Raw genomic sequence first — 14,031 nt, 5'->3', positions numbered from 1 at the left:
GTGGTGGGGTGGCGAGGGGAGGTGGTGGCCGTGAGTGGGCGGGAGGAGAGAGAAAACTGGAGAAAGAGAGAAGGAGGAGGGGACGCGCGCGGGAGAAAAAGAAGAAGGGGAGGGAGCCGGTCCGATTCGACCGGTCCGATTCGGTCCGGTTCGATTAGGCTTGTTTGATTCGGAATACAAAATTTTGAATTTTTACTCTGCCTCGGGACCGAAAACGAGGTCCAAAAATTTCGAAAAAATTCTAGAAAAATCAGAAAAATTTGTGGACTCCAAATATATTTTTAGTTTTGCCACGTGGTCTTTAAATTAATTTTTAAAAATCATCAAAGTTTATATTTTTGGAAAATCGAACCCGATTTTTAAAATTCGAAAAATCTTAAATAATTTCTTAAAATTTAAATAAAATTAAAATATCAATAATACTCAAAAAAATAAAAAAATAAAAAATTAAAATTCTTGGGGTGTTACATTCTTCCCCCCTTACAGAAAATTCGTCCTCGAATTTTACACAAGGCAGAATAAAGTACATGATTATACATTGAACAGGTAAGGGTACTTGCTACGCATGTCCCGTTCTGACTCCCAGGTGCACTCTTCCACTGACTGACTCCTCCACAAAACCTTAACCATAGGGATTTGTTTTGATCTTAGCTGTCTCACTTGATAGTCCACTATGGCTACAGGTTGCTCCTCAAATGTCAAATTCTCTTTTAGCTCTATTACATCTAGCTGTAGTACATGAGAAGGATCTGGAATGTATTTCCTGAGTATGGAGATGTGAAACACAGGATGAACGTGAGAAAGGTTGGGTGGTAGCTCCAACCGGTAGGCAACTGGTCCAACTCTATCAGTAACCTCAAAAGGTTCAATATACCGAGGTGTCAACTTGCCCTTTTTTTCAAATCTCATCACTCCCTTCATTGGAGAAACCTTCAGGAATACATAGTCGCCTACTGCAAACTCCACATCCCTCCGTCTGGGGTCTGCATAACTCTTCTGCCTACTGAAAGCTGTTTTCAATCGTTCCCTGATTAAAGGAACTATCTCTGATGTGTACTGCACTAGGTCTACATCATGCACCTTCGCTTCTCCCATTTCCGTCCAACACAAAGGAGACCTACACTTTCTTCCATATAGTGCCTCATAGGGTGCCATCCCTATGCTAGAATGGTAACTGTTGTTGTAGGCAAACTCCACCAAAGCTAGCTGATCATCCCATTGACCTCCAAAATCCAAAACACTCATGCGAAGCATGTCTTCCAGTGTTTGGATTGTCCTTTCGACCGTCTGTCATTCGAGGGTGGAAGGTCATCTTGAAGTTCAACTATGTGCCAAGTGCCTCCTGCAACTTTCTCCAAAACCGAAGTGAATCAGCCCTGCCGAGATATTATGGAAGCCAAAACTCCATGCAATCTGACTATTTCTCGAATGTAGAGTCGGGCGTACTGTGCCACAGAATACGTAGTCTTCACAGGCAAGAAGTGAGCTGATTTGGTTAGACGGTCTACAATTACCCATATCGAATCATATTCTCACGTGGTACGAGGCAACCCAGTCACAAAATCCATAGTGATCATTTCCCACTTTCATTCTGGGATAGGGAGCTCTTGCAGCTTCCCTGACGGTCTCTGGTGTTCAAACTTCACCTTCTGACAAGTCAAGCACTTGGACACAAAGTCTGCTATGTCTCTCTTCATGCCATTCCACCAGTAGCTATCTTTCACATCATGGTACATCTTGGTGGAACCTGGGTGGACATTGTACAGTGTATAGTGTGCCTCTTGCATGATTTTATTTCTGAGATCGTCCACATCGAGCACACATATCCTAGAACCCTGTATTAGGGCGCCATCATTGGCAAATCCAAACTCACCACCTTCACCTTGTTGTACTCTTTCTATGATTTTCATCAATTGTTGGTCTTTGTGCTGGGAAACTCTAACTCTGTCTCGCAAGTCTGGCCTCACTGAAAAATGAGCCAACAATACCCCCTCATCTGAAAGATCTAGGATTAAACCTTTGATCCATTAACTCATGTACTTCCCGAATTAACGGTCTCTTCTCCACTGAAATGTGCGCCAAACTGCCAGAAGACTTCCTGCTCAAAGCATCTGCCACTACATTGGCCTTCCCAGGGTGGTACTGGATGGTGCAATCATAGTCTTTCAGAAGCTCCATCCATCTCCTCTGTCTCAAGTTTAAATCCCTCTGTTGGAAGATGTACTTCAAACTCTTGTGGTCGGTGTATATCTCGCACACTTCACCATACAGGTAGTGTCTCCAGATTTTTAGTGCAAAGATTACAGCCGCCATTTCCAAATCATGGGTGGGGTAGTTCTGCTCATGCCTCTTCAGCTGCCTTGAAGCATAAGCCACTACCTTTCCATTCTGCATCAAAACACACCCTAAGCCAACTCTGGAGGCATCACAGTACATGGTGTATCCTTCACCACTCATAGGTAGTGTCAACACAGGGGCGGTGGTTAGACACTCCTTAAGTTTCTGGAAGCTCTTCTCACAGTCATCTGTCCTAATGAATGGAACATTCTTCCGAGTTAACTTAGTTAAGTGAGTTGCTATCCTGGAAAAATCTTGCACAAAATGTCTATAGTAGCCAGCTAGGCCCAGAAAACTTCGCATTTTAGTGACTGTTGTAGGCCTAAGCCAATCAGTTACAGCTTCAATTTTCTTGGGATCCACTTGAATACCTTCCCTAGAAACCACGTGTCCCAAGAATGAGATGCTTTCTAACCAAAATTCACATTTTGAAAATTTGGCATATAGCTGGTGCTCCCTCAAAGTCTGCAACACCATTCTTAAGTGCCACACGTGTTCTTCCTCGGTCCGAGAGTATACCAAAATGTCATCTATGAATACGATGACAAAACGGTCCAAAAATGGCTTGAACACCCTGTTCATCAAGTCCATGAAGGCTGCTGGTGCATTAGTGAGTCCAAAAGACATCACCAAAAACTCATAATGACCATATCTTGTCTTGAATGCCGTTTTGGACACGTCCTCATTCCTGATTCTCAACTGATGGTAGCCTGATCGCAGGTCTATCTTGGAAAAGAATCTAGCCCCTTGAAGCTGATCAAACAGATCGTCGATCCGAGGAAGTGGATACTTGTTCTTCACAGTCACCTTGTTCAGCTGTCTATAGTCAATGTACAACCTCAATGACCCATCCTTCTTTCTCACAAATAGAACAGGAGCACCCCAGGGTGAAGTGCTCGGACGTATGAAACCTTTGTCCAACAACTCCTGTAGTTGCTCTTTTAACTCTTTCAATTCTGCTGGGGCCATCCTGTAAGGTGGCATTGATATGGGGTTTGTACCTGGAACAACATCAATGCAGAACTCTATTTCCCTTTCTGGTGGCAACCCTGGAAGCTCTTCAGGGAAGACATCCATGAATTCTCTGACAACAGGAACATTTTCCATGTTGGCACCTTCTACAGATGTATCTCTCACCAATGCCAAATACCCTTGGCACCCACGCCTCAACATTTTTTTAGCACTAATTGCTGACACCAAATTATATGGAGCCACGCTCCTGTCACCATTAAAGCTAAACTCTTCCACACCAGGTATGTGGAAATACACCTTTTTGTTCCTGCAATCTAAAGTGGCATAATGAGTTACCAACCAATCCATCCCCAAGATTACATCGAAATCCATCACTGGTAGAGGAACTAAGTCTACTGGGAGGATCTTTCCATCCACTACTACTGGGCTACCCGGAAAAACTATATCTACATCTATGTTGTCACTAAGTGGGGTAGCTACCGACAAAGGACATTCTAAGGTTGTAGGGTTTTTACCCAACCTCATGGCAAACACAGGGGAGACAAATGAGTGCGTAGCACCCGAATCTATTAAAACACAAGCCTCATAAGAACAGACCAGAAGAATACCTGCCACAACTGCATTTGAAGCTTGAGCATGCTGGTGGGTCAGGGTGAAAACCCGAGCTTGACCCCTACCCTGAGTGGCAGAACCCTGATATTGACTTCTACCTCCTGATCTGCCTCCAAATCCACGTCCCCCTTGTCCTCGGCCCTGTTGGCCACTGAACTGATTGCCTGCCATGCTGGAAGCACTCGAATACAACTGGCGCGGAACATTTGCAACAGAACCCTGTGACCCCATCTGTGGCTCACTGAACACGGGGCATTCCCTAGCAAAGTGACCTGGTTGGCCACACCTGAAACATACTCCTGAACCCACCATACAAGGTCCTGAATGTCCTCTTCCACACTGTGCACAAGGTGCCGAGGAGGATCCTGAACCAGACCCAGAACTGCTGTACCCTGAACTGTGACCACTGCTGGATCCGTACCCTGGTCTGAACCCTCGGGATTTGTGTCTAAAACCACTCTTCTTGTTCCTACTTCTTCCTCTGAAATTACTCTGGCCACCACTATCTGGAGCACCCATATGGGGAACACCTGAAGAACCCTCTGCTCTGCTTTTCTTTGCTCTTCCGCTGTCATCCACAGCATAGCTAATCTCTATCTGTGTGGCTCGATCAACTACCACATCAAAAGACTGATCAGACATCATGGCCAGGTTTGCATAGCTCCTGTCCAGCCCCTTTAGGAATTTCTTCACCTTCATAGTTTCTGTAGCTACTGCTGTAGGGGCATACCTGCTCAGTTCTAGAAATTCTGTAGCATACTCATCTACAGACCTGCCATTCTGTCTTAAGGCCTCAAAGGCCCACTACTTTTGATCCCTGAAGCTTTCTGGCACAAACCGATTGATGAACAGTTCCACAAACTGAGTCCACGACAAACCCTCCATCCGAGGTAATATGTAGTCATTCATCCATTGTCTAGGCATAGGCCCCATGACATGCTGCATACACTCTATTAGTCTTCTATCAGTCAACTGCAATTCTGTTCCTGCCTGTCTGTAGGAATCCAAAAACCGATATGCATCGTCTGACACATCATAAGTACCAGGCACCAACTTCTTGAAATTGATGATTTGTTTGTAAGGTTCCCTTCTTGGTGCGGTGGACTGCTGCTGCTGTTGAGGGTGGACCATATATTGCTCCATCATGTCGATGGTTCTCTGCAATCCAGCTAGAGTAGCTGCCATGGGGTCCATGGGACCCTGGGCCATGAAAGCGATCTGAATCGCTGGCGTTGCTCTTCTACTTGAGCAGCTCTAGGCCTCCTACCCCGCCTCCTCGGGGCAGGCGCCTCATCCTGTGCTGACACCTCGTCAGGCACATCTGGTTCTGGTGCAGTGGCAGCTCTCCTGCTTCTACGCATTTTCCTGAAATTCAGCAGCATTAGCCCACAAAATTCAAAACAACATGTTACACAGCTCTATAGACTCATATTTATACATAATTATATGAAGCAGAAACTAGAAGCAAAGATGACAATGCAAGACGAATGTGGACCCTATTTTTCCGCATGTGACTCCTAGTAGACTCTTCCCAACACTTTAGATGAACATTCCCTAAGAATCTGGAGCCTAAGCTCTGATACCACAATTGTCACGACCCAACCTATGGGCCTGACCGGCACTAGGACCTGGGCTAGCCTAAAGCCCCCGAGGCCCGTAGTAAGCCTAACTATTCACTTAACCCAACTCTAAGGCCCATTTGGGCCCAATTTCAAGAAATCAACCGGACAGAGTCCGGCCATAAAATGGACCTTTCAACGGGGAGTTTTTGACTCACCCGACCTGTAAACACAATAAATACTCAATTGGGGAGCTCAGCTCACCCTCCACATACTCATCAGCATAAAAATAAATGGGAGCTTAGCTCCCTCATCCAATCCATCAAACATGCATAGAATATTAAGATTACAGGTCCAAAATAATAATTTAGTTTACAGACCCATATCAAATAAATATTTCTAACATATGCGGAAATTCTAAAATTTAACAAGTTTATACAAACATTAATAATCAACCTGCGAGGAAGAAAGCAGGTTAACATTAAAAATATCCTCCTGTGGCCTGGAAAAATATTGAACAGGAGTGAGCGTTCGACTTAGAGAGTAAAATATCAATTTTAACCATAATTTCTATAACTATCTAAAACTAATGCACCCTGTAGAGTGAAATGCAACACCAGCAATAATATCACATCATAACATCAAAAAGGTAATTTGGAGCACTCACACACCCAGTAGTATCAATCATAATATATGGGAGCTGATCCCCTATACAGCTCTCTTAAATCCAACCTGGTGCCAGCGAAGAACTCAAGCCGGACTTTCGCTTAATAAACCAAATCGGGGTCCCAGCGAAGAACTCAAGTCGTGTCTACCCCGAAGGACCGGGTCCCAGCGAAGATCTCAAGCCGTGTCTACCGGTCCTATCCATAGTCCACACCACATCACACGCACGCCAACGCACGCACACTGCTCCAAATTACCACAATAACATACATGGCACTTTCACAGTTATGAATGCAACATAAATCGTGCCTAAAGTTTATCTACATAGATATATGCATATAAGTGATGCATGGGCATGCTTGAACATATAATAATAGTGAAATTATAATTAAAATTAATATTTTACTCACAGACTTGACAACGGTCACTGTGGCGGCTGGGCGGAGAAAGAAGGCTGTCCTGGCTCACCTGACAATTACATTACAATTATTTAATACAACTGACTCAATACAAATCAAGAAAAGACTAAGTACATCCTAAGTCGTGCTGAAAATCCAGCAGAGTCTCCCCTATACCTAGGACCTACCCAACCTGCAAAATGGCTCAAAACACACTTCTATATTCACAATCCATATATCCACAACTCAATCACATCACACAGCCCCTCCTGGGCCCATCAAATCAGTCATCCATCACAATATGTAAAATTTCAATTTAGTCCTTATAATTGATCATTTTTGCAAAAACTACCCAAACAAGCTCTAAAAATTCTAAAACTTTGCCCCGCGGTCCTTAGCAATATTACTAGGCTATTGCAAAAAGAATCATAGTTTTCTGAGCTACCACGAATGTTTTATGGATTTTTAATCCTATTTAAGCACTAGAAAATTATGAAAAAGCAAGGTTCGGGTTTACCTTTGCCGATTCTGACTCAGGGGACGCGCTCGGGACGTCTGACAATGGGGGGGTAGCCAAACCTCGGTCCAATTCGGAGACTTTTCCGATAGCAGTGTCTGCAGTGGAAATTGCAGAACGGTCAGCCGAATTTCCTTGAATTGAGGATACCTACACGAAGCTCACAACACGGGGGTTAGTACATAAATTTTTCAGAATTTTCTAAGCTCATTTAATGCTCGGAAAAACACTGCGAAGTTCCATGGGACCCACTGAAAAACAGTGTTGGAAAATTTTGAAATTTATATCCCCGCGAAGCTCTCGACGAGTGGAGCGCTCTGGTACTCTCGGTTTTCTCGTGGGGTTCACGGTTTGCGAGAAATCTAGCCCGAAAGTCAAAATGGGCTAAAACTTCCCGGGCAAAAATTGGACAAACCGCTCGATGGATTTCGGTGTTCTTGGTGTCTATGAAAAGCTCTTGACGAGTAGATGAGTTTAGACATAAGACTCGGTCCGATTGGTAGCCGGATCGGCCGGATTTTGGCCGGGAAGTCAAAAAGTCGCGCACGCAAGGGAGGGGCGTTCGCGCGCGTTTTCCGGCCATTTGGGGCGGCGGCTGGCCTGGGGAAAGAGGTGGGGCGGCACGCCGGTGAGCTGGAGTGGCGGGGGAGGTGGCTGGCCGGCGGGCTGGGGCGGGAGGAGAGAGAAAACGGGAGAAAGAGAGAAGGAGGAGGGGACGCGCGCGGGAGAAAAAGAAGAAGGGGAGGGAGCCGGTCCGATTCGACCGGTCCAATCCGGTCCGGTTCGATTCGTCCGGTTTGATTCGAAATACAAAATTTTAAATTTTTACTTTGCCTCGGGACCGAAAACGAGATCCAAAAATTTCGAAAAAATTCTAGAAAACTCAGAAAAATTTATGGACTCCAAATATATTTTTAGTTTTGCCATGTGGTCTTTAAATTAATTTTTAAAAATCATCAAAGTTTATATTTTCGAAAAATCGAACCCGATTTTTAAAATCCGAAAAATCTCAAATAATTTCTTAAAATTTAAATAAAATTAAAATATCAATAATACTCATAAAAAAATAAAAAAATAAAAATTTAAAATTCTTGGGGTGTTACAGTAGTTCGGATATAAAAAAAATAATATGAGATACTAAAGAGTTAATAGAACTAAATTACAGATTAATTAATGTGTTTTTTAAAATATAGAGATTAATTAATTAGTTTCACTAATAGAAAGACTAAATAGTAGCTTGACAAATATTAAAAATCATTTGACCAACCTAAAATTTGATAGATGGACTAAATATTTTAAAGGAAATTAAATATAAGAGCTAAATAGTATATTTTTTAAAATACAAGATGCAATAATCAATTTCGTTAAAACGTGTGGACTAAATAGTAATTTTTTTTTATTTTAATTTTTACAAGTACTCATAGCAAGGTATTATTAGCACACGTGAATTATTAATTATTATTTTTTTGGTTGATTAACATTGTCACACAACCTTTGGAGTAATTAGACACTGAATTCAGATTGCAAATCTGTTACTATAATAATCTGATCGAATTAATCAAGAACCAAAACAAATTAAATTATTCTTGAACTGTCACACAGTTTTATTATACAGCAGAATTCATTTCAATCTTTTCAAATGAGCACATTAACATTAAGTGATCATTGTAATGACGAGGAAATTTAAAATTGATCGAATAATTAATTAACTATATAGATCAGGCCTTGTGTTCAAGCTGGGGATGATTAGAAGAAGAAGAGGGTGCACCTTCCTGAAGGGCACTGCCCTCCACGGACTTAGCATGCAAACCTTTACCCAACTTCTCTTCCTTCTTGATTACTTCATCAACATGCACATCGTCTTCAATATCAAGAATTACAACTTGTGGTCCATGAGGTCCTTCTACGATGGCCTCTTTCGCCTTCTTGTGTTCATCCACGTGAATAAGATCGGTTTCTTTAACTTCCTTTTTCTTCTTTTTCTTGAGGAAGCAACACAGAGCGACCGCAAGAAATGCAAGGAAGAAAAGGCCACCAAGTGAGACAAATACCACGACTATGATTGTGGTGTTGTCGCTTGGTGATGGTGCAGGGGGTGGAGGTGGGCGTACATGAGGTGGTGGTGGTGGATGGAAAGGGTGACTTGGTGGTGGAGGAGGGAAATATGGGAAGTCGAAGTTATTAGAAGAGGCCATGTGAAGATGGTAGATACTTTGAATGAGCTAGAAGATTTTTTAATGATAATTGATGGATGTGGCAGGCATCTAGGCAGGTGGCTAGCTATTTGTAGTGAGGCTGTGAATAATTTTTTAGTGTTAAAATCCATAACAAGTTTTTAGTGACTTGACTCTCATTCTAAGATTTCTGGAACTGGTTGTAAAAACTTGGAAAACACTTCTTTGCTTGTTGCTTCCAATCCCCATTGTTTTTCTTCTCAAGCACAATATGGAACTGAACTATATGATAAAAGTAGCCTGTTAGCCTGTATTTTAGAGAACTCAATTTGAGAATCTTATGTCCTTATGTCAGGCTACGCCTCTGCTAAGCGACTTTAGATTGGTGTACGTATTGGATTTGTTTGTATATGATGTAGACAGTCGAACATGTGCAATCGAGTTTCTTTTTGTCCAATTTCTAAATGGTACCAAAGTGAATTGAGACATCATACGTCTGTTTTCCAGTTTCCTTTTTGTTCCCTTTGTTTTCCCTTTTACTTCAAACAAAGCATCAACTGGTTAAAACTTCAAGCCATCCATCTAATTGCCATAAACACATGTGGAAAAACGTCACCACTCACTCATCACCACACAGATTTAACATATGTTTCAAGTCAGAGAATTAATTAAGTGTGCTCTTATATAAAATGATTCCAAAAAATTGAGTTTCAAGGAAGAAAAAGTTTTATAATACCAATACAATTGTCAAAGACTTGCAGCATTCCAAGACCAGGAACTGAATTAACCTCTCTATACAATTCAAGCCGAATACAACTTTAACTTCTAAGCATTGATCTTTCTGTAGGTACAAAATACAGCAGCATCCAAAATCCAAATTGTTCATTTCTTAAGCTACAGCCATCAACAACCTTTTTTTTTTCCTTTTTTCTTTTTTGCATAAAACATTGTGAATGACAATGTCACAGTGATGACACCAATGACCGCAAAAGAATAGATGTAAGAAGTATTATCTGATCCAAATTGCAGTTGAGCTTTTCTGTCCTGTAAATCTTGTATGAACCGAAATTAGGTGAATAAAAGCTTAAAGAATTCAAACAGGTTGGACTTGAGGGTGGAAGATAAGGGGAAAACCTGCAACTTCATTCTTAAGGAACAGATAGCTCATTCTTGGACATCAGATATGACAAGAGAATTTCATTCCACATATCAGGTACTCCGGGTAGACACCAGTGACTGCAATCAGGCACAGATGGATTGTCACTCCAGGTACCAACATGTGCATCACTCCGGAATGCCCCCATGGGTGTCACATGTAGAACTGTTACAGGAACTGACATTTTCTTCACAGCCCTAATTATTATGTCTGAAACTGAGCTCCAGTCTTTCCCTCCAGTTTTTGATGAAGGGCGCCGTGTCACTTTGCAAGAAAGACGGTTCCGGCCACTGATACATCATACAAGTGTAAATGTTACTATCAGTCTACTTTTGCATAGATTTTCCAGTAAATTGGCAAATACAATACAAACTATAGGCAACCTATTAAACTAAAGACGAACAAAACCAAAAAGGAAGCAAACAGAATGGCAGATGGCACACCTCCAATGGGAAGATTCAAAAGTCCTGAAGAATAAACTTGTTTTATTTGCATTGATGGTAGTCTCAGCCCAGGACACCCACGTGTTTAATGCTGTTTTGAAGGCAGTAGTGATAGGCATTCCAAGCTTCAGTGAAGCACCAATCTGAAAATAGCAGCCCCTGTCTGAAAAACATGTTAGGAGCACTTCATATTTGCCAAATGTCCACTGAAATTTGCAAACATTGGGCCAAAAATTCTCTTGGTTTAAATATGTAGAGAACTTATAGGACAGACTACAATAATGTTGACGAAGCATGCCATTCCAAATAACCCCAGATGCATATAATATCAATTCCATATGGATTGGTTGACAGGGGAGATAACAAGAATACAATCCCAGATAATTCGCCCCAGATTATGATTTTTTTTTTTCAGAAGAAGATATTATTTGTTTTGATTAGGTGGATAATTTGGACATCCCATGTTGACATCCACAACGATAAGAAGGATAATTTTAGTTGCAATACAATCTAATCAACCCTTTTCTTATCATAAACTATTTATCTTGTCATAGCTTTTCCTTATCCGAATCACTATTTTAGCTAGTATTACGTAACAGAGTTGCCAAGACCCAAACCTGCAGCAGAAGAAGAAATAAAATAGAGAGAGATAGAAAGAATTAGAGAGAGAAGGATTTGTTGTATTATTGAATTCTTGACTGATTATCAATTTCGATGTTATTTCCTATTTATACTAAATATTCTCCTATACATTCTCATATCTACTATTCTCCTTATTAATCAGAACAGCTAGCAAAGGCACCAAGTGCACATCATTACATCAGACAGAAAACAGCATAAAATTGCTAACTTTGTACAGCTAAATATGTCACAATGGACAATGTTCATTAAAATTTGAGCAGTAACTTAATCACTGTCCAACAGAATGGTAGCAGAACAGAACCACACATATAAACATGCATGGTCATTGCCAAAATTGGAGAATGAGAGGGTTAATAATATGTCCCTGGATGGATATTCATGCACTTAATTTCACAAAACCAAATCTTTTCCACACATCTTCAAATAGTTGCCATCTAATACTTGTTTAAATTCAGCATTACTGCAATCTCCTTCAAACATACAAGGGTTTGAACTGATATGCTACTTGATGGCACAAGCTATGTATGATACAATTCAGGCAGAAAGCAAAATGATTTTAGCTAGCTGAAGACCTCTGGAGACTAACAAGAAGTTTCATACAGGTCAGGTAAATGACATAAACTTAAATAAGCAGGAGCTCAAAACACCAAGAAATGGTGTTCATATCCTTGCATAGCTTTATCTAAGACCACCTAAATCAAAAGAGATTTTCCTCTAGTTGATTGATCAGGAAAAAATGCATAATTCTTTATGCATTAAAGAAAATACCATAGCTTAACAAGCAAACTCCTAGTCCTTCATTCAACCAGTCATCAATCATGTATATACAGAAATGTTGACAGTGCAACAGCTAGCTGGATAACTTTAGGATGTGCTATGGTTGGAAAATCTGTAATCTGAACCTTCCTAATAGAAACCAAATATTTATGATTCCAAAATGTCTTGTTAATTGACGAAATTGCAAAAGATGATATGATGTGAGGATGCACTGAAAGCTTTGTGATGCCTGCATTTATCAACAAGCATTACAGTTCACGAGATAAATATAGAAATTAATACACAGCAAAACAAAGTTTAGAATAGGGGAAAATAAATGATAGCATTTTAAGAAACATGAGAAAAGGTAGACGACTTACATTTCAAAAAGTTTACTTGGTGTCCACCAGTGCCCAGAATTAAATATTAGCACGTCAGAATCAATCCACTCATTGCTAATATCATCCAACTTGTCAAGTTTAAGTATTGATTTAACCCTCTTAGGAGCACGCCTTGGCGTCGGGCCAGGTTGCACCAGGAAAACTGATCGGTAAAAGTCAATTCTTAAATCAAATGAACTAAACCTTACACCTAAAAACCTAATTTGTTTAGTTATCTTATTCCCATTGACTTCATAAACACTCCTCTTATCCTCCACACCAGTCATGAGCATACATATCAAAGACTCCCACTGTGTTCTACTCAATGAATCGCCAACAAAAACAATCCGTTTCCCACGCATTTTTTCAAGAATTTGATGCACATTAAACCTTGGTATGTCACAATTCTTTGGCTTCCACCTCCATTTTGTATAACCTCTATCTCTTCTCCCATTAGCTAAGCAATTAAATCCACGCTCAGCAAAAGGACATTGTGAGGCATTATACAGAGGGTAACTTTCATCTTTGATCCAACTTCCTCTAAAAACATTGCACTCGTTAACTGAACTATTGGACTTAGGAATCTCATAACTATGAATATCTGGCTGAAATCTGGAGAACAGAAACAAATATGCACATGCCATGGCTAAAAGAAATGTTAAAAATGACCCAACTGCAATAACCCAATTGAATGATGGAAAGATCCAGAATCTACAGTGACGCTTTATTATTCCCTTGCCAAAACTGAAAACCCTCGTGCAAAAGGGCCTCAAATGGCCAAATGCACTTGGGTTGAACTCAATCATCTTTCTATTAATAACCCATAAACAGCTTCAATTCGTCAACATAGATGAACCACAGAAGTGAAAAGAACTAACCCAGAAACCAAATGGAACCAAAGATGACCTCCAGAAGTGAAACCAACACTGATACTCCTATTTCAGTACAACCAGATCAGTAACAACTCCGTCAATCAAAAGTAAAGTTCAAATACACAAGCAAAGAGAGAATCTTTAATAACCGAAAGCTGAAGTAAATGAAAAGAAAAAAAAATATACTCTTTGCACTTTTTACCATTCAAAGAAGAGAGAACTTACTGTTTCTTCAACTGGTTTTGCGAGAAACCAGAGCTCGGGGGTGGAATTGCTTGTAGCAGCACCAGCTCAAGTAAAGGTGTTGTGTTGATTGAACAGAGGGAATTATAGTTAAAAGGGCGAGGGCTTTTGGTCATTTCATTCGTGATACTTAAATAAAAGGCCGAATCTTCTAAAACACAAAGGGAGGCTGTCGGTGAATTAACTTATAGTTGGCTTTGAGAATCAGAATAAATAAAAATTTTCCTTCACCAATGAAAACATGGCAGCTCTTCAAGTTCATCTAAACTTGGTTACACTTGATTGATCTTCATTTTCAGTTTCG

The 14,031-nt window shown here is 40.7% G+C and overlaps 2 protein-coding genes across 3 annotated transcripts; both read right to left on the bottom strand.

Moving 5' to 3' along the window:
* Positions 1-8,615: 8,615 nt before the first annotated feature.
* Positions 8,616-9,488, bottom strand: LOC110635998 (protein TRACHEARY ELEMENT DIFFERENTIATION-RELATED 7A-like). The gene has a single exon (XM_021785503.2). It carries the CDS (start codon positions 9,254-9,256, stop codon positions 8,780-8,782), a length of 477 nt encoding a protein of 158 aa, XP_021641195.1. The 5' UTR covers positions 9,257-9,488; the 3' UTR covers positions 8,616-8,779.
* Positions 9,489-9,938: 450 nt separating this feature from the next.
* Positions 9,939-13,849, bottom strand: LOC110636018 (protein trichome berefringence-like 7). Of its 2 annotated transcripts, XM_058137851.1 has the most exons (4): positions 13,710-13,849; positions 12,613-13,547; positions 10,835-10,993; positions 9,939-10,681 (listed from the first exon to the last, which is right to left on the bottom strand). In XM_058137851.1, the coding sequence occupies exons 2-4, from the start codon at positions 13,416-13,418 to the stop codon at positions 10,384-10,386; spliced, it is 1,263 nt and encodes a 420-aa protein (XP_057993834.1). In that variant the 5' UTR covers positions 13,419-13,547; positions 13,710-13,849; the 3' UTR covers positions 9,939-10,383. The 2 variants fall into 2 exon arrangements, with proteins under 2 accessions (XP_057993834.1, XP_057993835.1); XM_058137852.1 differs by lacking the exon at positions 13,710-13,849 and having other exon boundaries at positions 12,613-13,689.
* Positions 13,850-14,031: the final 182 nt, after the last annotated feature.

Source organism: Hevea brasiliensis, chromosome 16 (assembly GCF_030052815.1).
Source record: "Hevea brasiliensis isolate MT/VB/25A 57/8 chromosome 16, ASM3005281v1, whole genome shotgun sequence".
NCBI lineage: Eukaryota > Viridiplantae > Streptophyta > Magnoliopsida > Malpighiales > Euphorbiaceae > Hevea > Hevea brasiliensis.
Note: the sequence above shows the minus strand (reverse complement) of the source record. Positions and strands in the feature narration are given on the sequence as shown.